The sequence below is a fragment of the Pygocentrus nattereri genome, chromosome 22 (genome assembly GCF_015220715.1).
Source record: "Pygocentrus nattereri isolate fPygNat1 chromosome 22, fPygNat1.pri, whole genome shotgun sequence".
NCBI lineage: Eukaryota > Metazoa > Chordata > Actinopteri > Characiformes > Serrasalmidae > Pygocentrus > Pygocentrus nattereri.
In genome coordinates this window covers 34,690,439-34,713,534 of record NC_051232.1, presented here as the reverse complement: position 1 = coordinate 34,713,534, position 23,096 = coordinate 34,690,439, and the positions used below count along the sequence as shown (strand labels likewise).

Sequence of the window (23,096 nt, the reverse complement as noted above, 5' to 3'; positions counted from 1 at the left end):
ACTGTACAAATAAGTTTTTAGCCTAGACTTAAAGACTGAGGCTGAGTCTGATTCCCGAACATTAACAGGAAGATTATTCCAGAGCTGGGGGGCTTTGTATGAGAACGCTCTCCCCCCTGATGGAGCTTTATTAGTTCTAGGTACCAGTAGTGAGCAGCACCTTGTGATCTAAGTAGGCGTGATGGTTCATAGTGGGAGAGAAGGTCACTCAGGTACTGAGGGGCGAGTCCGTTTAGAGCTTTATAAGTCAGTAGTAGAATTTTATAATCAATGCGAAATTTAACTGGTAACCAGTGCAGGGCTGATAAAACTGGACTAATATGGTCAAACTTCCTAGTTCTTGTGAGGACTCTGGCTGCAGCGTTCTGGACCAGCTGAAGCTTGTTAAGGCTTTTGCTGTGACATCCAGACAGCAGGACATTACAGTGTCCAGCCTTGAAGTAATAAAAGCATGAACTAGCTTTTCTGCATCCTGTAGAGATCATGCATTTCTTAATTTATCAATATTGCGGAGATGCAGGACGGCTGTTCTAGTGATATTAGTTATATGTGTGTCGAAGGACAGATCAGCGTCAATCATGACACCAAGATTTTTAACAGATAGGCTTGATGAAACTGAGAGATTGTTAAGTTTTAGTGTTGAGTTAGACAGTTTGTGTCTGTGTCTGGCTAATTTTGGACCAAGAAGCAGGACCTCTGTTTTATCTGAGTTAAGTAACAGAAAATTATTTGACATCCAGTCTTTTATGTCTTTTACACAGTCCTCAATCTTGCCAAGTTTAATTTTATCATCTGGTTTGCTTGATATATATAACTGGGTGTCATCTGCATAACAGTGGAAATTTATGCCGTGTTTACTGATAATAGCAACCTCTGAATTCTCGCTGGAGCCCTAGTTAGTGGCTTTTTCATGATCGCCTCCAGAGGTTTATGGTCTGTTTGTACGTTGATCTCTCTTCCATACACAAACTGGTGAAAGCTTTCTACTCCAAACCCTATTGCTAGCATTTCTTTTTCTATTTGTGCATAACGTTGTTCAGTCTCTGTCAGTGCACGTGATGCGTAGGCTACTGGTCTGTCCTCTTGGAGCAGGACTGCTCCTAGTCCACATTTTGAAGCATCTACGGAAACTGTCACTGGCAGACTGACATCATAGTACTTGAGTACAGGGGCCTCTGTCAACATAGTTTTCAACTTTTCAAATGCCTGTTGATGTTTAGCTTGCCATTGCCACATAGCATCATCTCTATTAAGTTCACGTAGTGGCTCCGTATGCTGTGACATGTTTGGAATGAATTTGGCTAGAAATGTGACCATGCCTAGGAATCTTTCTACATCTTTTTTGCATTCAGGGGTCGGCATTTTCCTTATTGCCTCTATCTTGCTTGGATCTGGTTTCAAGCCATCTTTGGAGAGAATATGGCCAAGATATTTGATCTCCTCAAGACCAATCTTGCACTTTTCCTTGTTTAGTCTGAAGTTCTTCACTCTGGACCTTTCTAGCACTTGTCTTAACCTTTGGTCATGTTGCTCTATGGTTTGCTCCCCAGACCAATATATCATCAATATATGTCTGAACACCGTCTATGCCCTCGAACAACTGCTTTACAGTCCTGTGGAACACTTCAGGTGCGGAATTGATCCCAAACGGGAGACGCAAAAATCGGTACCGGCCAAAGGGAGTGTTAAAAGTACAGAGGTGAGAGCTGGCATTGTCAAGCTTAAGCTGCCAAAACCCTGAGCTTGCATCAAGCACTGAGAAATATTTTGCTTTAGCGAGTCTGCATGTTATTTCCTCTACGGTGGGTAGTTGGTAATGCTCTCTCATTACCGCTGTGTTTAGATCCCGTGGATCTAAACAGATCCTCAAGTTCCCATTGGTCTTCTCCACAATCACAAAGGGATTAACCCACTGTGTCGGTTCATCAATCTTTGCAATGATTTTCATTTTTTCCATCCTTTTTAACTTTTCTCTCAGTGTGACCGGAATTTTGCTAGGTGGGTGAACTTTAGGTGTCACTTTTTCATCCACTTTAATTGTGTGCTCTCCATCCAGGCAACCAATACCCACAAACACATCAGCATATTCCTTGAAAATGTCTCCCGAAACACTTTTGTTCAGCATCTGAACTCTCTGAATGAGTTTCATTTCCACACAGGTTTGGATTCCCAGTATTGGAGTTACATCATTTTTTGCCACCATAAACTGTATGACATGCCTTTTATTTTTATGTCGCACTTCTAGATTGCATTTTCCTTTTAGATGAATTTTGTCTCCTGTGTAGGTGGACAACTTCACGTTTGTGCTTCTCAGCGAGTTCTTTTTTCCTAGTCTCTGCAGTAAGGAGTAAGGAAGACCAGGAGTAAGGAAGACCAGTTTTCCGACAGGTTGCCATGGAGCAGCTCCAGCCCAGCGGGAGGCTTTAGACCCTCCATTTAGCGACGCAAATGCCGACTTTCAGTCTAGCTTTCTACACTTCTGACACCATGTTTTGTTAGGTGTGTTTATGGAGGCAGACCACGGACACCAGTCGTGTTTCAAGCAGCTCAGCTCTTATCTTTAATGCTGCCTGTTGCAACTGCCGGGACATCTTTCCAGTGCACAGTACTACTCAACTGGCGGATTGATCTAATAACATGACAGGCAGATTCCCACCAGGACCCACTGGGAGACTATAGACCGTTTATAAACACAGTCACATCCGCTTCCAGTGGTGGGGTTAAATGTTAATAGTGTGATTTCCTTTGTAAAACAGGCTGTGGAGAGACGAACCGTCCGACCCTGAGCAACATTAAGTCTATCTGATTAAATGAAGGTCGTTGTCTTGATCCAGCAGCGCTGCAGTGCAGCTTTAGTTCCCCGTCAGAAAAGCTCTTCCACGCAGCTCTGAGTAAAGTAGGTTTCACAGCAACAGCAGGAGTGACGTCTGAGGCTGACGCAGCCGAGGAGCTCAGGCTTCCAGCTTTCTGTAATGATGCCTTTAAGACTAACTGAAGCTGAAAAACCCAGGAGCTGATAAATTGGCAGCATCATGAAGTGTGTTTGCTGTGTTACTCAGCAGCTTCTTCTCCTTTTTGCAGGCTCATTCAGGAGGTTCAGACCTACGTGGAGCAGCTCGGCGAGAGCTGTGCAGCCAATGCAGTGGTCAGCAGGTGAGAACCTCAAAGAAACCATGACTGCCAAATAAAAACTGAATCACATAGAGCTGGGTGATATGGAAAAAATATAATATTGTCATACTTCAGGAAACGTTCACGTCAAAATATCATTCAGACGTCCGATCAGTTAGAACAGAGGAAAAAAAGTGCTACAATTAAAAAAATACTGTCCCATTTTTATTCATCAGTGTTTGTCAGAATGATAAATATCATCCTCCATTTCTGCCGCTTCCCCCTCAGTGAGAACAGGGATGACCAGTTTCCACGCTTGTGTGCTCTGGCCTTCTTAAGTCGTCTAGAACCCTCCGATGGCCTGCAGCGCCGCCTGATGGAGGAGCTGGTGCAGCGCTTACTGAGAAAGGTTTGTGTTTTTGTACGTTTCTGTTATTTTGTGTGTTTAATTTGTGGGAATAAAAGCTCAGCTGAATTTGCGTTTTACCCGTGGTTTCCCAGGATGAGGAGATATCAAAGTCAAAAGTGCGTTACTATAGCAACTCCATGCATCACCGTGTGAAGAACAGGGTGTGGCAGTCGCTGCTGCTGCTGCTGCCGAGACTGAGGCCGGTGAGGAACATGAACACCCACACAAACCCCCTTCACTCGCTCTCATGCTGCTCCTTGGTAACACAGCTCTGTCCCGTCTTCCCAGGAGTTTGTGGTGCGCTGTGTGCTGGTTCCAGTGTGTGAGGCCGGTTTCTGCAGCAATCAGGCATCCGTCAAGTACCTGATTGAGTGGGCTCTGATCCTGATCCTCCACCAGAACCCCTCCCACATTCGGCACCTGTGGGACTGCTTCAGTACGGTGAGCACCTTCCTCTCAAATCGCCAACAGATCAAAGCAAAATACACACCGGTAGGCCTGTGCCCGAGTTGCCATGGTAACAGCCCTGTGATGGTTGGTTGGTTGGTTGGTTGGTTGATTGGTTGGTTGATTGATTAATTGGTTGATTGATTCCTTTGTGACACAGCATGTCAGTGGTGTTTGTTTACAGTGGATCAAGATGTAATTCAGCTCTGTAGTAACACAGTGTATAAACACGCCGTGTCACATTTAACAGAGTACAATACTGTTTATGTACATTCAGTACAGGAGAATCATCTGTGCGCTTTTATAAAGGCTAAATATCAGAGCTGGACTACAGTGACCCACGCCATAAAGCAGCTCTTAAAGCGGATTGTCTGAGTTTTTAAAGGTCTGCAGCTCCTCACAGAAGGAAGGCATCAGTTTAAAGGGGAACTCCACCAGTTTTTTCTAAATTCTGCATTATTAACTGATTAAGATGTAAGCAGAGCGGTTCTCTGTTCTAGATAAAAGTACAGAGTCAGAACTGTTCACAGTGGTGGTGATGGGAACCAGACGTCCCTCTAAAAGCTCCTCACAAAGTTCCTACATGAACTGGTTCTGAATTCACTGCCTGATGACTGAGACGCTGTTTTATGAGAGTTTAGAGAACTTCAACTCCATTCATGGTGGAGGGAGACATGCAGGGCGCTGTGCGGCAAAATAGTCCCCAAAGAAAACTCATTATTCCAGATTTTCCACTGTTTTCCATCATCAACATTCCATATAAACTCAGAAGACTTGTATAGGTTCTCTGGTGGTTCTGGATGGTAAATAAAGTGTCTATATCTGTGTTGTAGTCATGGCGACGCCTGGTTCCCATCACCACCACTGTAAAGACGTCTGAACCAGTTCACACCAAAACCTCTGAACCTCTGATTACACCTCACACACTGAGATAATCAGAAATGTTCAAATGTGGTGGAGTTCCCCTTAAACTTACAGACACCGTAGACACATCTTCAATCAAGCAATCAATCAATCAACCTTTATTTTGACTCGGAAGTACATTGAGGGCAACCCTCATTTTCAGTGTAGCCGAGCATTTATAAAAACAGGGATTGACATGACAAAGAAAATAATAACTACATTTAATCATTTTAAATTAAAAGAAAATTTAAAATAACAGTGAATAAAAGTATATAAATAGATATATTTATATAAATATAAATATAAATAAAAGATAAAAATAGAACTTGAGATTTAAATGATAAAAAATTAAGATCAAAAGTAGATAAGAAATTAGTAAGGTAATAATACAATATCACAAATTAAAAAAGTAATGATAAAAAATTATTTAAAATAAAATGAGAGGAAATAAATAAAAAGAGATAAAGAACTACGGAGAACTAACACAAAAATAAAAGTTACGAATAAATATGATTAAGTAAAACAGGTGCAGGCCGTCTGTAGGTGGTTAGATATTAAAATGACTGAGTGACGGCAGTGAGCCGAGGTTTAGTGTGTCCTGTAGTGAATTCCAGCTGGTGCTGTGACTAAAAGCAGATTCTCCCAGTTCAGTAAAAACTCTTGGTACCTGGCAGCTGATCCAGTTACTAGAGCGAGTCTGATAATTACTGTTATTTGTATTCATCAGTGAAGTGATGTATTCAGGCGAATGACCGGAGAGTGTCTTATAAATAAAAATCAACCCGTGTGTTTCCCTTCGTCCCGTTAAAGAGGGCCACCCAACTTTCTCATACAGCTCACAGTGGTGAGTTCTGTACGGATCTCCAGTGATGACCCTCAGGGCAGAGCGATACACTGGGTCCAGTAATTTGAGAGAGCTGGAGGAGCATATTTATAGTGTTACGGCATTTTTTTTTAACAATTAAGAAAAAAAAGATCAATGCGTTATTAACAAACGAAGCGAAAAGCTGCTACTACAGTGAACGCTAAACATCACCAACTACACAAAACACTCCACTCTCCTACTCAAAGGTGGATCCCAAATACGTCACGTACATCCAGTCGAAGCCTTGGTTGGCAGCCATTGAAAATTCCCCGCAGTTCTCCGGCGTCCTGAACAACTAGCCTAGCTAGTCTTCCAGGGCTTGCTGGCCTCGGGGCGGCTGGTTAACGCTGAACACGTTGCAGTAACCTGCACGAAGCGTGCCCCCGACAGGAGTACAAATCTCCGGACCAGGATTACCCCTCAAAACAACAAACTAAAATAAGAAAGTAAAAAAACAAACAGTGCTCCGATGGAAGGGAAACCCCAGCTGAAGCACTCTGCCTGAATCCTGACCAGAGACTAACCGTAGCTGCACAGCCAACAGAATTAAGCTCACCTGGATGCACGTGAGTCTATGGTCCCATGTCACCACCTATGTAGAGATCCTGGACGAGATCCCAATTATGTTACGGCATGGGCTCGTCCACACCCCGCAACGTAAGAAGAGGGACACAACACGAAAGGTTGAGTTTAAACCAAAGAATACTTTTATCCAAAAATGTCTAGGGTATGAATGCAGTGTTAGTCGTGAATGAGTGGACGTATGTTTGTGTCAGTAGATGATATATGTAGAGGCAAAAGAAAAGAAGAAAGCGAGAAGGGGGGGAGAAAGACGGATAAATCAAAGAGCCTGAAAAAAGAAAATAAACCGTGCCTACACAAAGAAAGAAGGTGCCTCTGGGAGGGACAGATCCACCACCTTTTAAGCTATACCTCTTACCAGGTGCCCTCAATGATCTAATTAGACTAATCAGGCCTAGCTCCGCCCGTGCACTGGCAAACTAGTACCTGAAGGGAGCACATGGGGTCGTCACAATAGATAATCAGAAGAATCAGAATCAGAAGAAGTTTTATTGCCATTGTCAATGAACAGGATTCACAGACTAGGAATTTGCTTCGGCATGAAGGTGCAACATAAAAACAAGTAGTAATAGGCAAAGCAAAATTAAGTCCACATAAATAAATACTCTATGCAAATATAGATAGAATGAATAAAAATAAAAATACAAAAGGCATGTACAACAGTACTATATACAACAGTGCAGGTGGAGTAGTGCAATTCAAGTAAAGTGACCATGGCAGGGTTATAAAGAGGTAAGTGACGTGATTATATATTGTCACCAAAGTCCAGCACTGATAGTAAAGCTGCTTCAACTAGTCTTTTTCTGGCGTGCGTGGGGAAACAGGACTGTCTATAAAAATAACCCAGCTTCTGTCGCATTTACTGACTAGTTTATTAATGTGTGGTTTAAAACTGAGTTTATCATCCAGCCATATGCCAAGGTATTTATATTCCGTGACTCTCTCAATAGTGGATCCTGCCAGGGTAGTAATATTTACAGCACTAAAATCAGTATTAAAAGATCTGGAAAACAGCATGAACTTAGTTTTCATGGCATTTAAAGCTAGTTTGTGCTTATATAGCGCCACCTGCAGAGCATTAAATGAGCTCTGTAATTTTCTTGTTGCAGCATGAATAGAATCAGCTGAGCAATATATAATCATGTCATCTGCATAAAGGTGAATTTTGCAGTCTGAGGTTGAAGCAGAGGCAGCAATATCATTTAAGTAGATATTAAATAAGACTGGACCCAAAATTGAACCTTGTGGTACACCTTTAGATACAGATACCAACTCTGATGTATAATTATTCAATGCCATGCATTGATTTCTGTCAGTGAGGTAGTTTTGGGTCCAGTCCAGCGCAGCTGCATCAAAGCCAATCTTTTCTAAGTTCCGTAAAAGAAGAGTGTGATCAACTGTGTCGAATGCTTTTGTTAAGTCAATAAAAACAGCTGCACAATGTTTCCTCTTGTCTATGTCTGAATAAAGATTGTTTAAAACCAGTGTCGTAGCAGAGATAGTGCTGGGACCTTCTCTGAAACCAGACTGATATTTAGATAAAACAGAATTTTCATGAAGAAATTATTTCAGTTGCTGGTTCACTAGAGATTAACAACAGCGCCTCAAAAAAAGACCCAGAATCTACTTGCCGTTCTGATGTAATGAGTGAGGAAAATGAGTCGACACTCAGCTGTTCTTTCTGCTCGCTGTTGAGCTTCTGCTCACGCGAGAGTTTGATTCAGTTTTGACAGTTGTCCCGACATACGAGGCGTATGGGGCAGTCGTGGGCTGGAGGTTAGGGAGCTGGCCCTGTGACCGGAAGGTCAATGGTTCGATCCCCTTGGCTGTCAGTCCATGACTGAAGTGTCCTTGAGCAAGACACCTAACTCCCAATTGCTTGCCGAGGGCCGTGGATAGGGCTGCCCACCGCTCCGGGCAAGTGTGCTCACCGCCCCCTAGTGTATGTGGTGTTTCACTGCCCAGACGGGTTAAATGCGAAGTGGGACTAATAAGGGTCACTAAATCATCGTATGATTGTTGTGATTGGCTGGCGGTCAGTTGCTGCAGGAACAGGACTTTTACTGTGAGCGAGCAGAAAGAACATCTGGGCGTCGACTAATTTTCCTCGCACAAGTAGTTAAATCCTCAAATTCCATAAACTCCTTTCACTCTGAGCGACTCTGAACCTTCGTTATGACTGTTTTATTAACACTAATGACTGAACGTTCCCGCTCAATCAGAACTCCACCAAACTGGACCAGGTGTGTGAGTCCAGACTGTTTCAGTGACCGTTTCAGTCCATGGCCAGAAACACAGCTTTGAGCAGTTAATGCTGCTGTTCTGCAGGTAAATGCCTGTTTTCTGTGGCTCTGCAGGAACAGGAGAAGACGAAGACGAGCATCTGCACGTTCCTGTCTGTCTTAGTCCACCTGGACGTCCTTCTCCCTCAACTGGACGATAAGGTACGAGTTTTCTGATATTCTACCTTCATCCTCTGTATCACCTGCTGCTCCTCTGTCTGTTAGAGCTGCTCTCAGCTAACCTGAACAGCGAGACAGGAATCAGTGATTAAACTGTGCTGAAGAATCTAAGCAGTATGTTTGCAGCAGAGGGAGGAATCGTTCTCAACTGGGAGTGGACGTTAATGTGAAGATGTGCCTGTGTGACTTTGGAGCATCTTTGTTTCATCCTTTACAAAATCTTCTTGCAGTGTTAAAGTTTGTGAACCCTTTAGACTTTTTCTAGATTTCAGCTCTTCACACAAGTCCTATCAGTAAATAAAGAGAACCGAATTGAACAAATGAGACCTGGTCTTTCATTTATTGAGGATGGTCCAGTATTTCAGATCAGTGAGTGGCAAATGTGTGTGAACCTGTAGGATTAGCAGATAATCTGAAGGTGAAATGCAGGTCAGGGGTTTGCAGTCAGGTGTGAGTGACCACCCTGTTTAATGTAAAGAACAGGGATCTGTCACAGTCTGACCTTCACAGCACGCTTGTCGACGTGTTTCATGACACGAGCAAACTTGTAAACGACTGATGTGGAACCACAAAGGTGAGTCGAGCCAAGCCGGTACCATATAGTGGGAAAGCAGCTCCAGGCTTTATATAGAATAAATAAGCAGTACGATTTAAGAGCCTCCCTAGTTACTCGAAGGCTTTGTCCCATTGATCATGCTCCTAATTTAGTGGACAGCACGTCTGCAGTGAGAGTCCAGCTGCCTCCGTCTCTTCACCAGGAACTGCTATTGACTCAGGTTGATGAGAACAGGTCACTGAAACTGCTCACATCAGCACTTCTGGACCTGCGGACCTCTCGGTGTTTGTGTCTGTTTAATTACTTAAAGATTCTGTGTGTCTGTTCTTGAAGCTCCTCTGGCGTCCAGTGAGAGGTCCTCACTGAAAGGCTGTTTGTAACTGTGAAATATAAGAAACACAGATGAAGGACAGAAGAGCTCAGAAACGGGGAAGAATGAGAGGGCTTTACTGTGTGGAGCAGTTCATCGCCGTTTCCAGTCGTATCTAAAATTCTGTGGTATTTTTCTCAACATTTTAACTGTGAAAATCGACATGTCATCAGACCAAATGACAGAATAATTTAGTTTAATCCAGCAACTGATCTGCCCTTAAAGGGAACACCCCCCAAATTTCCACATAATTAAAAGCTAATGATGTAAACAGGGTCATTCAGAGCGGTTCGGTGTGAAACGCTCTGTTCTAGAGTCAGAACTGTTCACAGTGGTGATGATAGGAACCAGATGTCCATGTAAAGTTATTAGATGAAATGGTTATGAATTCACTGCCTGAGGTTTTTGGGCTTATATATATATATATTTTTTTTTTAACCATACCTGTGTGTGTGCTCCAGGTGGCGCAGTGGCGGAGGGCTGTGGAGGTGATCCTGCTGTGGTGCTTCAGTCATAACTTCAGTGTGCGGCTCTACGCCCTGCTGGCTCTGAAGAGGGTGTGGGAGATGGAGGGGCTGCAGGCCCTGGCTGAATATCAACAGGGGGGTCCGTCTGCTCTCGGAGGGCTGGCGACTGTGGTCCAGGCCTGCCTACGTCAAGCTGAGGCCATGCAAAACACAGGGTGAGAGAAACTGAAGAGAACGGTCAATTCACCATCCACTATGAGCTCTCTAAAGGGGAAGTCCAGCGATTCTTCAGAATTTCTGCAGAGATGACGATCAGATGAGTTTTATCTGAAACTGAGTCAGACGTCTTTACAGTGGTGGTGATGGGAACCAGGCGTCGCCATGACTACAACACAGATATAGACACTTTATTTACCATCCAGAACCACCAGAGAACCTACACGAGTCTTCTGAGTTTATATGGAATGTTGATGATGGAAAACAGTGGAAAATCTGGAATAATGAGTTACTGTTTTGCTGTGTATGTAACTCTCAGCCAGAGATGGAGTTTGTTTTAAGCTGTAATCTTTTTAAAACTTTGTGAGGAGCTTTGTGAGATGGACGTCTGGTTCCTATCACCACCACTGTGAGCAGTTCTGACTCAGTAAGTTTATCTAGAACCTAGAACCACTCTGCACCACTCTTTACATCTTAACCAGTTAATAATGGGGGAATTTTGAAAAGTTTGTGGACTTGCCCTGTAAGGTGTAGCAGTGTTGTGCTCTTAACAAGTCAACGTGGACTTGTGTCCTCAGTTCATTAAAGCATACGACGGTCTTATTACCTCTGTCTTATGAAGTGATGCGTCTCTATGTCCGTGTTTCATTATCTGCAGCAACGCCATGAAGAACTGGACCAGAATCCAGGAGCACTTCTTCTTCAGCGCCTTCCATCCTCTCAGAGATTACAGCGCTGAGGTGAGGCTGTCTCACTCTCCGTCCCACTGTCTGTCTCATTCTCTGTCTCATTCTCTCTCACTCCCTGTCTCACTCTGTCTCACTCTCTGTCTCCTCTCTTTCACTCTCATTCACGGTTTCACACTCAGATTCATGACGTGTTCTTAAAGCACAGAACTGTTCTCACCTCTGGGCTCTTGAATGTGTAGATTCTGTTCTTACCTCAGAACAAACCCCCACAGAGGAGGACACTGGAGAGTCAGTGTCTTCATCAGAGCTGCTGGAGAACGAGGTCCTTTATTCATCATGTAGATGAATTTCAATTCTACTGAGATCCAGTCAGACAGACGGAGGCATATTGTAGACTGGTGCATATTATAAACAGTCATATGCAAAAGTTTGGGCATCCCTGGTTGATGATGATGTTGTAAATAAGTTAAACGTCCTCTCCAGAGACTCACTACTGCACACTGTAATACACACCTGTCTATTCGGTGCGTTTGAATGTTTGAATGTGAATGTAATGAAAGTTTTATGTGAACCTTGTTGGTTTCAGAAAGTGCTGTTCACTCCTCGGTCTATGTTTATATACTAAAGCAATAAATATTCATTATTTTGGTATATAAACCTACTTGAGGGGAAATGAGATGTGGACCCTCCAACATACTGGGGTAAAATTAAACAGTAGATTTGGCGTGTGTGTATGTGTGTGTGTCAGCTCTGACGCTGTCAGTCTGCCTGCCTTGGACTCTGTTACCTCCATGGACTCCAATTCCCAGCATGCTCTACCTATGGACTACAGTGACTCTGCTGAGCATGTGACACTCCGGCGCTCCGGCTCGCCTTGTTTCTAATCAGTGAGATTGTCTACACCTGTGAACCTGTGTATTTAAGCCCTGTTGTTTCCTGTGTTTGGTGCTGAGTATTATCCAGCCTCTAGCTCTGTTATGACGCGTTTTCCTTGTTCTTTCCCTTTGTTATTTCTGTCCTTCGCCTGTACTTCGTTTTCTCCTTTTTTGCCTTGCCCATTGATTGCCTTTCTGTTGCTGTTTTGTTTGTACTTGTCTCTACCCTTTAGCCTCGCCCCTTTACCTGGTTTTTGCTCTCCCGTGTACCGACCTTTCTTCAGTCCGACCACCCTCTGCGTGTGTCTCTCCTGTTACGGGCAGTCGTGACAGAATACTCAGCCTTAATGGAGACAGCTGATACTGAGGCCTTACTCTCTGGCCTAACCAACCACGACCAGGTTTTAGGGCAGCACCAGCAGACGCTGGCCGGCCTCAACCAAAGTGTGGGTAAAGCATTAGACTGGGCAACTGCAAGTTGGTCGTTTCTCCAAACTCTTTCCTATTCTGACTTCCTTTGCCAACTTCGTTTAGTTTTTGACCACGCCCATGAAGGACAGTCTTTCTGTAAGGGGGAGCGAGGAGGCGGACGCATACGCGGAGATAAGCGAGATTTATTACGGGCAAATCCAGGGTCGTAGTCAGAACAGTCCAGGGTCAATGAGCCGACACGGACAGATCGAGGGTAAGACATGACGAAAACAACCAGAACCAACACAAACAAAGACCAGGTACAACGATACAATGATACAAAGATACAAAGACTGGCAAACGCAAAGGGCAAACACAGGGCTTAAATACACGTAACAATGAGGGACAGGTGAATACAATCAGGGGCGGAGTTACAAAACCAAAACATGAGCACATGGACAGGACTGGGAGGAGCCAACCGTGACAGTGTGTGTATACGGTCACTCTCACATCAGACAACAGCTTCATCAGTGGGTTTTTTTACAGTGGAGGCTCTTGAGGAGAATTTGAGGTGAACTTGAGGTAAACTGCGACGTCCACTCTGCTCTGCTTTTGTTAGTTTGCTGCTCATTGATTTATCCATAAAAGGACAGTGTGGTCTGCTGAAAGTGCCTGTGTTCATACAATTACAGCTTCTGTTATAGCAGAGCGGCTGGGCTTCAGCCTGAACTTCTGGAATTATTCGAAGGGTCGAACTAGGAAAATACAAAGTTTTAAAAATTTCTACGTGATTACGTGATTAAGATGTAAACAGAGCGGTTCTCTGTTATAGTGAAACATACTTATTATTCATCACGGCGTCTGGTTCCCATCAGCACCACAGTGGAGAAATCTGGGCTGGTGAGTTTTCTGTACAGTGAACGGCTTTTGTTTCCATCTCACTGACATTTTTACAAATCCCCCAAATAAAACAGCTGTTCAAAAAAAGCTGTTTAAACAGTGATTGTTAGGAATTGTGCTACTAATTTAATGATTCAACTTTAACACACACACACACACTCACACACACTCGCACTCTCACACTCACACACACACTCGCACGGTCACACACTCACTCACGCACACACACACACACTCGCACTCTCACGCTCACACACACTCGCACACACACTCGCACGGTCACACACTCACTCACGCACACACACACACTCGCGCTCACACACACACACACGCACACACTCTCATGCTCACACACACACTCACTCTCACGCACTCTCACGCTCACACACTCTCACGCTCACACACACACTCACACTCACACACACACACTCTCACGCGCACACACACACTCGCACTCTCACGCTCACACACACACACAGTCACGCACACACACACACACACAGTCACACACACACTCGCACGGTCACACACTCACTCTCACGCACTCTCACGCTCACACACTCACACTCACACACTCACGTGCACACACACACTCTCACGCACACTCACACACACACTCACGCTCACACACACACACACACACACACTCATCTCTCATACCAGAGGCTTCTGTTATGCTTTTTCTACCAGCCACCAAACTGTAATTTTTAATTATTAAAACACTCCTTTCTTCTTTCCAAGACCATATTCCACACGTTCCCCAGCCTGTCAGAGCTGGCGGACGATGAGTGGGTTCCAGTGTGGAAGTTTGAGAAGCTGGTGGACTTTCACTCCTCTTTCCCCCTGAGGAACCCTAGCAGGGAGCTGAGAGAGCTGCAGCCTGGAGACTGGGTCCAGCAGGACAGAGGTAACACCAGCAGGGGGTGGCGGAGAGCACCACCAGGATGTCATCTGTGGTCAGAGTCAGTAGGATCGTCCACTTTCAGAGAAATGACCAGCTTTGTTCACACAGTGACCCCGTTCAGACCTGGTCACATCAGGCCAAACTACCCCAAACTCTCGGCTGCATTTGAAGGAGCCTTTGGCGTCTCTGTGATGCAGTCGGCCTTCAGATGCAGCCTCTGAAGGACGCAGCTCCTGAATTGGGACACAGCTTTACTGTTTTTTTTGTTGTGAGGACTTTTTTTCCATTTTAAAAGCAGTATTGTTATTTGTGTGTGTGTGTCTGTGTGTGCCTGCGTGCGGTGTGTCTGTGTGTGCCTGTATGCGGTGTGTGTATGTGTGTGTGTCTGCTTGTGGTGTGTGTGTCTGCGTGCGGTGTGTGTCTGTGTGTGCCTGCATGCGGTGTGTGTCTGTGTGTGCCTGCGTGCGGTGTGTGTCTGTGTGTGCCTGTGTGCGGGGTGTGTGTGTGCCTGTGTACGGTGTGTGTGTGTGTGTGCCTGTGTGCGGTGTGTGTGTGTGCCTGTGTGCGGTGTGTGTGTGTGCCTGCGTGCGGTGTGTCGGTGTGTGCCTGCGTGCGGTGTGTGTGTGTGCCTGCGTGCGGTGTGTGTGTGTGCCTGTGTACGGTGTGTGTGTGTGTGTGCCTGTGTGCGGTGTGTGTGTGTGCCTGTGTGCGGTGTGTCGGTGTGTGCCTGCGTGCGGTGTGTGTGTGTCTGCGTGCGGTGTGTCTGTCTGTGTGTGCCTGTGTGCGGTGTGTGTGTGCGCCTGCGTGCGGTGTGTGTGTGTATGACTGTGTGCCTGCGTCCGGTGTGTGTGTGTCTGTGTGTGCCTGCGTGCGGTGTGTTTGTGTGTGTGTGCCTGCGTGCGGTGTGTGTGTGTATGACTGTGTGTCTGCGTGCGGTGTGTGTGTATGACTGTGTGCCTGCGTGCGGTATGTGTGTGTGTGTGTGTGTATGACTGTGTGTCTGCGTGCGGTGTGTGTGTGTGTGTGTGTGTGTGTATGACTGTGTGACTGTGTGCCTGCGTGCGGTGTGTGTGTGTGTGTGTGTGTGTATGACTGTGTGTCTGCGTGCGGTGTGTGTGTGTGTGTGTGTGTGTATGACTGTGTGTCTGCGTGCGGTGTGTGTGTGTGTGTATGACTGTGTGCCTGCGTGCGGTGTGTGTGTGTGTGTGTATGACTGTGTGCCTGCGTGCGGTGTGTGTGTGTGTGTGTGTGTGTATGACTGTGTGCCTGCGTGCGGTGTGTGTGTGTGTATGACTGTGTGTCTGCGTGCGGTGTGTGTGTGTATGACTGTGTGTCTACGTGCGGTGTGTGTGTGTATGACTGTGTGCCTGCGTGCGGTGTGTGTGTGTGTGTGTGTGTGTGTATGACTGTGTGTCTGCGTGCGGTGTGTGTGTGTACGACTGTGTGTCTACGTGCGGTGTGCGTGTATGACTGTGTGCCTGCGTGCGGTGTGTGTGTGTACGACTGTGTGTCTACGTGCGGTGTGCGTGTATGACTGTGTGCCTGCGTGCGGTGTGTGTGTGTGTGTGTATGTGTATGACTGTGTGCCTGCATGCGGTGGGTGTGTGTATGACTGTGTGGTGTGTGTGTGTGTGTGTGTGGGTGCCTCCTGTAGCTGAGCTGGAGCAGGAGGAGCGCTGGGCAGAAGTGCAGAAGAAGATCGCCCCCTGGAGGCTGAGTGTGCAGGAGCAGGAGCCGCAGCTGATGGCTCCGCAGAGGGCGGCGCGCCTGGGCAAACTCACCAACGCGCTGCTGGTCGTAGCCTCGCTCATCGACAAGCCCACCAACCTGGGCGGTAAGGGGGGTCTGTCACACAAACAAAGCGCGTGTAGCGTTAGGAGCAGAACTCTGTGTCATTTAAGGTCCGAGTGGTTCTGCTAAGTCTGAGACTCAGAGAAGGCCGGGCTTCTGATTCGCCAGCGTCTTATTCAAAAATTCCATTCCACCTTAAGCAGTGCAGCAGTCTGGCGCTGCCATTTAAGGTGGACTGGAACATTAAACTGTGCAGCTCGAGAGCATGCCGTCATTACAGCAGAAAAGGGACGCACCACCAAATTCTGAAATTCTGATATTTATAGAACTCTACCTTCACTCAAATTGTTATGCTAATAATAGCCCCTCATATTTATCTATGGAGCTCTTACTGACCGCTTGCTGTTACACATCACAGAGATGCTCAGTGTGCCTCGGTCAGTGACCGATCAGCCTTCGGGTGCCGAGAGGTTTTACTGCAGGGAAAAGCTCTTATCACACCGATCACAGTGTGAATGGAGATGGTGGTGTTGGGCCGGGGGGTGAATAGGGGTCTCTGTGTGTGATGAGAGTGTGTGTCCCAGTCTGTCCTCTTTCACTCCGACAGATGTAAAAGCGCGTCGGGCTGTTTCTGTTGCTAAGCTCTGCCGTGATGTTCTCCCCGCGGAAACGCAGCAACGGGACGGCTTATCTCCATGTCCTCGGCTCTCAGTGAGTCAGGATCAAGAGACGCACCATAAAGTGTTTTCATTTCATTTACACTTCCAGCGTCTCCCGTTGTGTCCGTCTCTTTTTTTCCTGGTTTTTCATTTTGCAAGAACCCATTTCACGAGTAAATATTGACTCCAGATGATAAGACAGATTGAGGGAGCTTATTGTCCTGCATAGAGCTTTTATATTGACACCAAAACACCGCGGCAGGTTACGGACGCTGAGTGACCGTCAGTCAGTGTTTGCCCAGCGATGCAGCTGCTGTAATGTCGGAGTTCAGAGACTCAGATTTAAACAGCTTAATGAACGAACGTGCAGAATTATTGACTGGATGTTACTGCTACAGAGCGGAATCTCCAGCTTTAAGAGTCGTACCGAACTGGAATGTGACTCACTCGCATCTGCACATCTCAGAGCTGCTGAGTTTACCGTGCAGAGGAGCTCAGGACACCGAGACTCTGCCACTGTCCTTTAAGTGCTTTTTTATTGGATTGTTTTGAATAGTCGGCATTTCTGCTTCTTAATGACAGTCAGTATAATTAGTTCAGTATGTTAAATATGACTGATTCACTCACTCACTATAACTCACTGACTGACTGATTCACTCACTCACGGTCTAACTCACTCGCAGACTGACATTCACTCGCTGACTGACTCGCTCACTGACTAACTGACTCACTGACTGACTGATTCATTCACTGACTGACTGACTGACTCACTGACTGACTGATTCACTCACTCACTATAACTCACTCGCAGACTGACATTCACTCGCTGACTGACTCGCTCACTGACTGACTGATTCATTCACTGACTGACTGACTCACTGACTGACTGATTCATTCACTCACTGACTAACTCACTGACTGACTGATTCACTCACTCACGGTCTAACTCACTCGCAGACTGACTGATTCACTCGCTGACTGACTCACTCACCGACTAACTGACTCACTGATTGATTTACTGACTAAGTCACTCATAGACTGACTGATTCATTCACTCACTCACTTACAGATTCATTGACTGACTCAACTCACTGAGAAGGATCACTCATTTAGTTTTATTTAGTTTTTGGTGTCTGTTCAAAAGCTGTAAACAAGTGCCGCCAATGTCTGATCTTGTGGTGTGTGTGTGTTTGTGTTTGTGTTGCAGGTCTGTGTAGGACGTGTGAGATTTTTGGAGCCAGTGCTTTGGTTCTGGACAGCCTGCGTCACGTCAGTGACAGACAGTTCCAGGCCCTGAGCGTCTCGTCTGAGCTGTGGCTGCCACTGCAGGAGGTGTGTGAGAGAGAGAGAGAGAGAGAGAGAGAGGCTGTGTGTGTGTGTGTGTGTGAGAGAGTGTGTGTGTGTGTCCTGAAGCTCTGTCCTGCTCTACTCCCTGTCATTTGTCTGCTTCTGCTCCAAAACTGGATTTATGTGATCATCTCAGATCACACCGCAGTGAAAACACTCCTCACTCCTCGTTCCTCACTCCTCAGTCTCACACTCCGTGATAGATTCCTCTCTGTCAGCTTCAGGCACTGAGCTGGTCTTAATAATTAACTTAAGTTTTAAGTTTACAGATAATTAAAGAAAAGCATTATCATGAGAAACGGGATCTTTATTAATCCTGAAGGGAAATTCCAGTGGTACACTAGTCAGACATTAATTGCACATACACTTTCGTTGATATGGCAGTAATCGGCGTCCGTTACAGCGCGACAGCGTGGAAATGTAAGTATATGTATTTCCGGATCGTGTAAGACGGATCTGTTGTGTTTACGTGAGAGCAGGTGTGCTTTGTGTGCTTTGAGTGTTATTCAGTTATTCAGTTCGTCTCAGAGACTCTGAGCTCAGCCCGCATGGGACGGTAGAGGCGTATCTCATCACGTTCCTCTCCGCTGAATGTCGGTGGTCTCCGTTTCAGGTGAAGCCCACTGAGCTCACAGATTTCCTGCAGCTGAAGAAGAGAGATGGTTACTGTATCGTGGGGGTTGAACAGACGGCCAACAGTCAAAGTTTACAGGACTACAGGTTTCCAGAGAAGACCCTCCTGCTGCTGGGGTAAGACCACCTGCTCAGGCTGCGTTCACACTGCAGTCCACTGCTGAGATCTGCTCTCTCTGACGTGCTGCTTCAGTCGTTTAGGTCATAGACTCTGAAACGAGTCTGCGCTGATCTTCAGGGTTAAAGGGTGAATCAGCAGTTCTACATTAACTCCAGCGTTTAAGACCATTTACTGTTAAACTGTGTTGAAGGATCAGCAGAGCTTTATTTTACTGTAGAGGAGGATTATTTTATTATTACCTGCTGATCTGATTCAGCTGCGGAGCCAAGACAGGGCAGGGAAAGAGCCGCATGGTGGCGACCGCTGGCTTAGGTGCTTGTTTTGAGTCAATGTGTGATGACATGCAGGCTGCAACACACACACACACACACACACACACACACACACACACACACACACACACACACACACACACACCCCCTCTCTCCCTGAGGCCGAGCTCCAGCCTGCATCTCTGCGGGAGGTGGCAGCGCGGCAGAGTGCTATCAGGCTAATTGACGTTGCTCTCCCTGGGTGATTTCTTCACCTCTGCACGCTGCTGGAGTCAGAGCAGGCCTGTCCCAGCATGCCTGAGCACTTATCAGCAGAAACATCACACACACACACACACACACACACACACACACTCTCTCTGGCCTTCCATGCTGATTAAGTGGCAGCAGCTTTACTCTCTTGTTCCGTGGCAGTCCAGGCAGCGCGTGTAGAGCGTGAGCTGTGAAACCAGTTGGACCACCTCTGATTTGATAAGACCCTAGAGCTCATCCGAGGCTTTCAGTCACGTGCTTATTCTGTTGCAGCCGCCTTTTTTGGGACTGAATTTCTGGCTTTGCTGCTTCGCACGAACGTAACTCGAGGTGAAAGATGGATAAAATGACTCCCCTTACTTTGGATGAGGAAAACGTGACCTTGACAGAGTCGATGAAACGCACTGTGATCCTCATTCGGTTGCCCCTCTCATACTCAGCGTTTAACAGCACAGAAGCCCACCGGCTCATCACGTCAGGGTGGGTAAAGTTAGTTCACTCACTTTAGTTCAGAGTTCAGCTCCAGTCCTGAAACCCCAGCCCGGCTTCCCGGTTAAAATTCCTGATATTATCTGCTGATTAATCCCTTCTGGAGCTAAACGAGGTGTGAACAGCAGAGAAACGCTGAACTATGCAGAGCAGTGGCTCCTAACCAGGAGTGAAAACACTGAATTAAAGGTCTGTGAGTCTCTCGTTTCTCTGCCTCTGTCGCGTCTCACAGGTCAGTTGTTCACAAAGCCCAGCAGATTGAAGGCGTCGTGCAGCGCCGTCGCTCCCTGATTCAGGCTGTGTACAGCGCGAGCAAAGCACCTTGCGCCCCATTATTCATCAATACGGTGTTGGAAGGAGCAGCCCCTGAGCTCAGATACTGTGTTCACTATTAGCTTATCAGCTGACTGTGAATGTCACTGGAAGCTGACTAACCTGCTGAATCACCGTGTAGTGGTCAGATCTCAGGGTGTCGTTAAGACCCGCTGGGTTACCATAAAACTGGGTCTTTTTTGCTGAATGAAAAGTTAAAGCGTTTATTTCACACTGAAAAAGCCGAAATGGAGCTCAGCTCTGATTAGAGCCGGATTAGAGCCGGATTACAGCCCAGTGTGCTGATTCCAAAACAGGCCCTCTTAGAATCTCCTGACTGGAGCGTTTCATTCCACTGAGATGCTTCTGAACTGTGGAGCTCAGTTCACCTCATTAGACAGTCACGCAGGCGAGAAACGTGCTGTATAAATAAAAATGATCAGTATTATTATTAAATTAGGGGAATGTGTTTTGTTGTTTGCAGGTGGACGTTTGAAATTAAAATGCAGTGAAAGCGACTCTGCACAACTAATGAGACCGATCAGTCGACTCGACTCAACTCGACTCGACTCGAATCAACTCCTTCAGCTTTATAATCAATTTTTACCTTCCAAAATTAGCCGTTAGCAATATTACCCACCGTTCAGTCTAATAAAGTCTTAGTCTCAATTCTAATCACCGGAAATGTTATATAAACATGAAACAGTACCACGCAGGAACATAATTAGTGTTAATTAGATGATTAGAATCTGAACGACTGAAAATGATTCCTGATGTTTGAGGAGTTGGACGGTGGAGGAGGAGCATGATCACCGAGTTAAACGTCCTCTTTGACAGACAGGAGCAATAAAAAGTCTTCCTGGACGCTTTTCCACTCCAGTCAGACTCGGCGCGGCTGGATGTCCCACCAGAAGGACTCGGAGGGCGGTTAGCTTTAGCACTCTTCCTCCCCTTTGCTGCATGTTTGATTATATAACGATGGTGCTTGTGTCGGTTCCCTGCAGTGTTGTTAATGTACAGTGTAAAAACTCTGTGTCCGGTTTTGGTTCCCCTCTTGTTTTTATCAGGAACTGAGCGGATCACATTACAAACAGGCCAGAGAAACTCATTAAACGGAAGTGCTGCTGTGAATTTGGAGAAAAGCTGCTCCCCATCCAGCATTTGCTTTCTGTGTTGTGTCTAATTGGCTGAGCCCGTTTACAACATGATGATATCTGGCACCCGAATCCATTTCACTGAATCACAGAAGCCCCCGTGTAGGAGACGCAGCTGTACGTTATTCAGGATTACGGATTATTATATCATGTTAGCTCATCACTGTCAGCTGCATGTCCAGACTTATGACTGACCACCACACAGGAGCAGGAAGAACATCCTGATATCATCACTGTAATGACTCCCTAACCTAAAGTTTACTCGCCTCTGCCTTGGTCTGAGACATTTCCTTTTTTATATCCCTGTAATTTCATTTATGGTTAAGGTTAAAGCTGCACTACGCAAGATTAAAATATGGTGTGTGTGCGCTGCTGCGACTCGCCCTGTAAGGCCTGAAGTACGTACTGCCCTGTACCCTCTGTTCTAGGTACTAGACCTGGGTCAGATATCATCTCTGTTCTGGTAAAAGAACCGTGAGAGAGTTAGAGCTAATTTACCATTAAACAGCTTTAAAAACCAGTGGGAAAATGGAGGTCTCACCCGAGTGTGCGGGTCGAGCACCAGTTGGTTTCACACTTAATTCAGTTTTTATGGGAATGGAATTGTACATAAATGCTGAGGTGCTTTTGATCTTCAGCTCCTCTCAAAGTGACTCACTGCAGTAAGAAACAGCTAAAAAGACTGAAAGTTAGCGTAGAGCAGCTAAATGAACTCTAACCTGGAGAGAAAGTTCCTCTGACCCTCGCTTACAGAAAAGGGGAATAAATCATTTTGTTTAATCGCTCTTACCTTTAAAACACTGAGTAATAATGAGGCCTTTGATCCAGCAGGGAGCGCTGTTAGTACGCAGCTCACTGTGAATCAGCAGCAGACGTTATTTAATATGTGAGTTTCATTAAGGATTTTCAGTTCATATTAAACAGCAGATAAACTAGAATAGAAAATGTCAAAGCTGCGATAATCACGATTTTTAAATGTTGCTAATTATTTTTGATATGTTACGCGTCTAGAACACAGAACCTGTTGCTTTTTACTGGTTTGAGATTTTTTTCAGATTAAATTACCTGAAATAAGACATGAAAACCAATAAAAATGAAACAGAAAACAGAATTAAAACTTTGAAAAAAGTGGATTCTTTAATTCATGTTCATCAGACACAGACCCCAGCCTGACCTCTGCCCGGTCCAGGATCAGAGAGCTGTTGTGGGCAACAGATCCTTTATTGATCAGGTTGTCTGTGTATCAGTTTGGAAAAGGACATCTGTCTCCGTCCTGCTGCACGCAGAGGTGGTTTGTGGGTAAAAAGGCCTTTAAACAGGCTGAGACTGATATACGTAAATGAGCTCTGCTGTGACTGGTTGAAAAAGCAGTCCTGCATCCTGAGTGGGCGGGGCGAAATGGGTGGAGGTGGAGCATATTGTGGAGGATATATTTTACTAATGTAACCGTGTTTACACGCTACTCAGCCTGGCCAACGTCTTCGCTTGGTTAGGACGTCACACTGCAGCTTTGACCTGCTGTCTGGTCTGTTTTCACCTGCTTTAAAAAAAATCACATATAAAACACGGATGAACCTTTAATCTCTAGAAAACTGCTTCACCTGCTGTTTCAGAGGATGTTGCTGCAGACCTGTACATTCAGGAGCTCCTTCTGGTGCAGATTCACGGCAGCTTGTTTGCTAATAGCGCTCCCTGCTGGAGGAACAGGAGACCGTAAGCCATGTTCACACACCGTAAATATCAGAAACAAGGTGTTGTTCGTCACTCCTGGAGTTCAGTTATTTATTATATTATGATGAATTATGTATATAATTGGATATATTGTATATAATGAATATATTATGATTATATATTAATATTATGATAACTGTTTTTATGACTTTAGGACAAAGCTTTCCC

The 23,096-nt window shown here is 45.7% G+C and overlaps 1 protein-coding gene across 1 annotated transcript in view; it reads left to right on the top strand.

Moving 5' to 3' along the window:
* The window catches only part of tarbp1 (TAR (HIV-1) RNA binding protein 1), a 57,049-nt gene that overhangs the window by 30,090 nt on the left and 3,863 nt on the right, over positions 1 to 23,096 (top strand). The window contains exons 19-29 of the mRNA XM_037532967.1: positions 3,082 to 3,153; positions 3,400 to 3,520; positions 3,613 to 3,723; positions 3,809 to 3,961; positions 8,675 to 8,761; positions 10,167 to 10,387; positions 11,047 to 11,128; positions 14,005 to 14,170; positions 15,822 to 16,001; positions 17,825 to 17,949; positions 18,578 to 18,714. Coding sequence (XP_037388864.1) covers positions 3,082 to 3,153; positions 3,400 to 3,520; positions 3,613 to 3,723; positions 3,809 to 3,961; positions 8,675 to 8,761; positions 10,167 to 10,387; positions 11,047 to 11,128; positions 14,005 to 14,170; positions 15,822 to 16,001; positions 17,825 to 17,949; positions 18,578 to 18,714 — 1,455 coding nt within the window. The remainder of the gene's footprint in view (positions 1 to 3,081; positions 3,154 to 3,399; positions 3,521 to 3,612; positions 3,724 to 3,808; positions 3,962 to 8,674; positions 8,762 to 10,166; positions 10,388 to 11,046; positions 11,129 to 14,004; positions 14,171 to 15,821; positions 16,002 to 17,824; positions 17,950 to 18,577; positions 18,715 to 23,096) is intronic.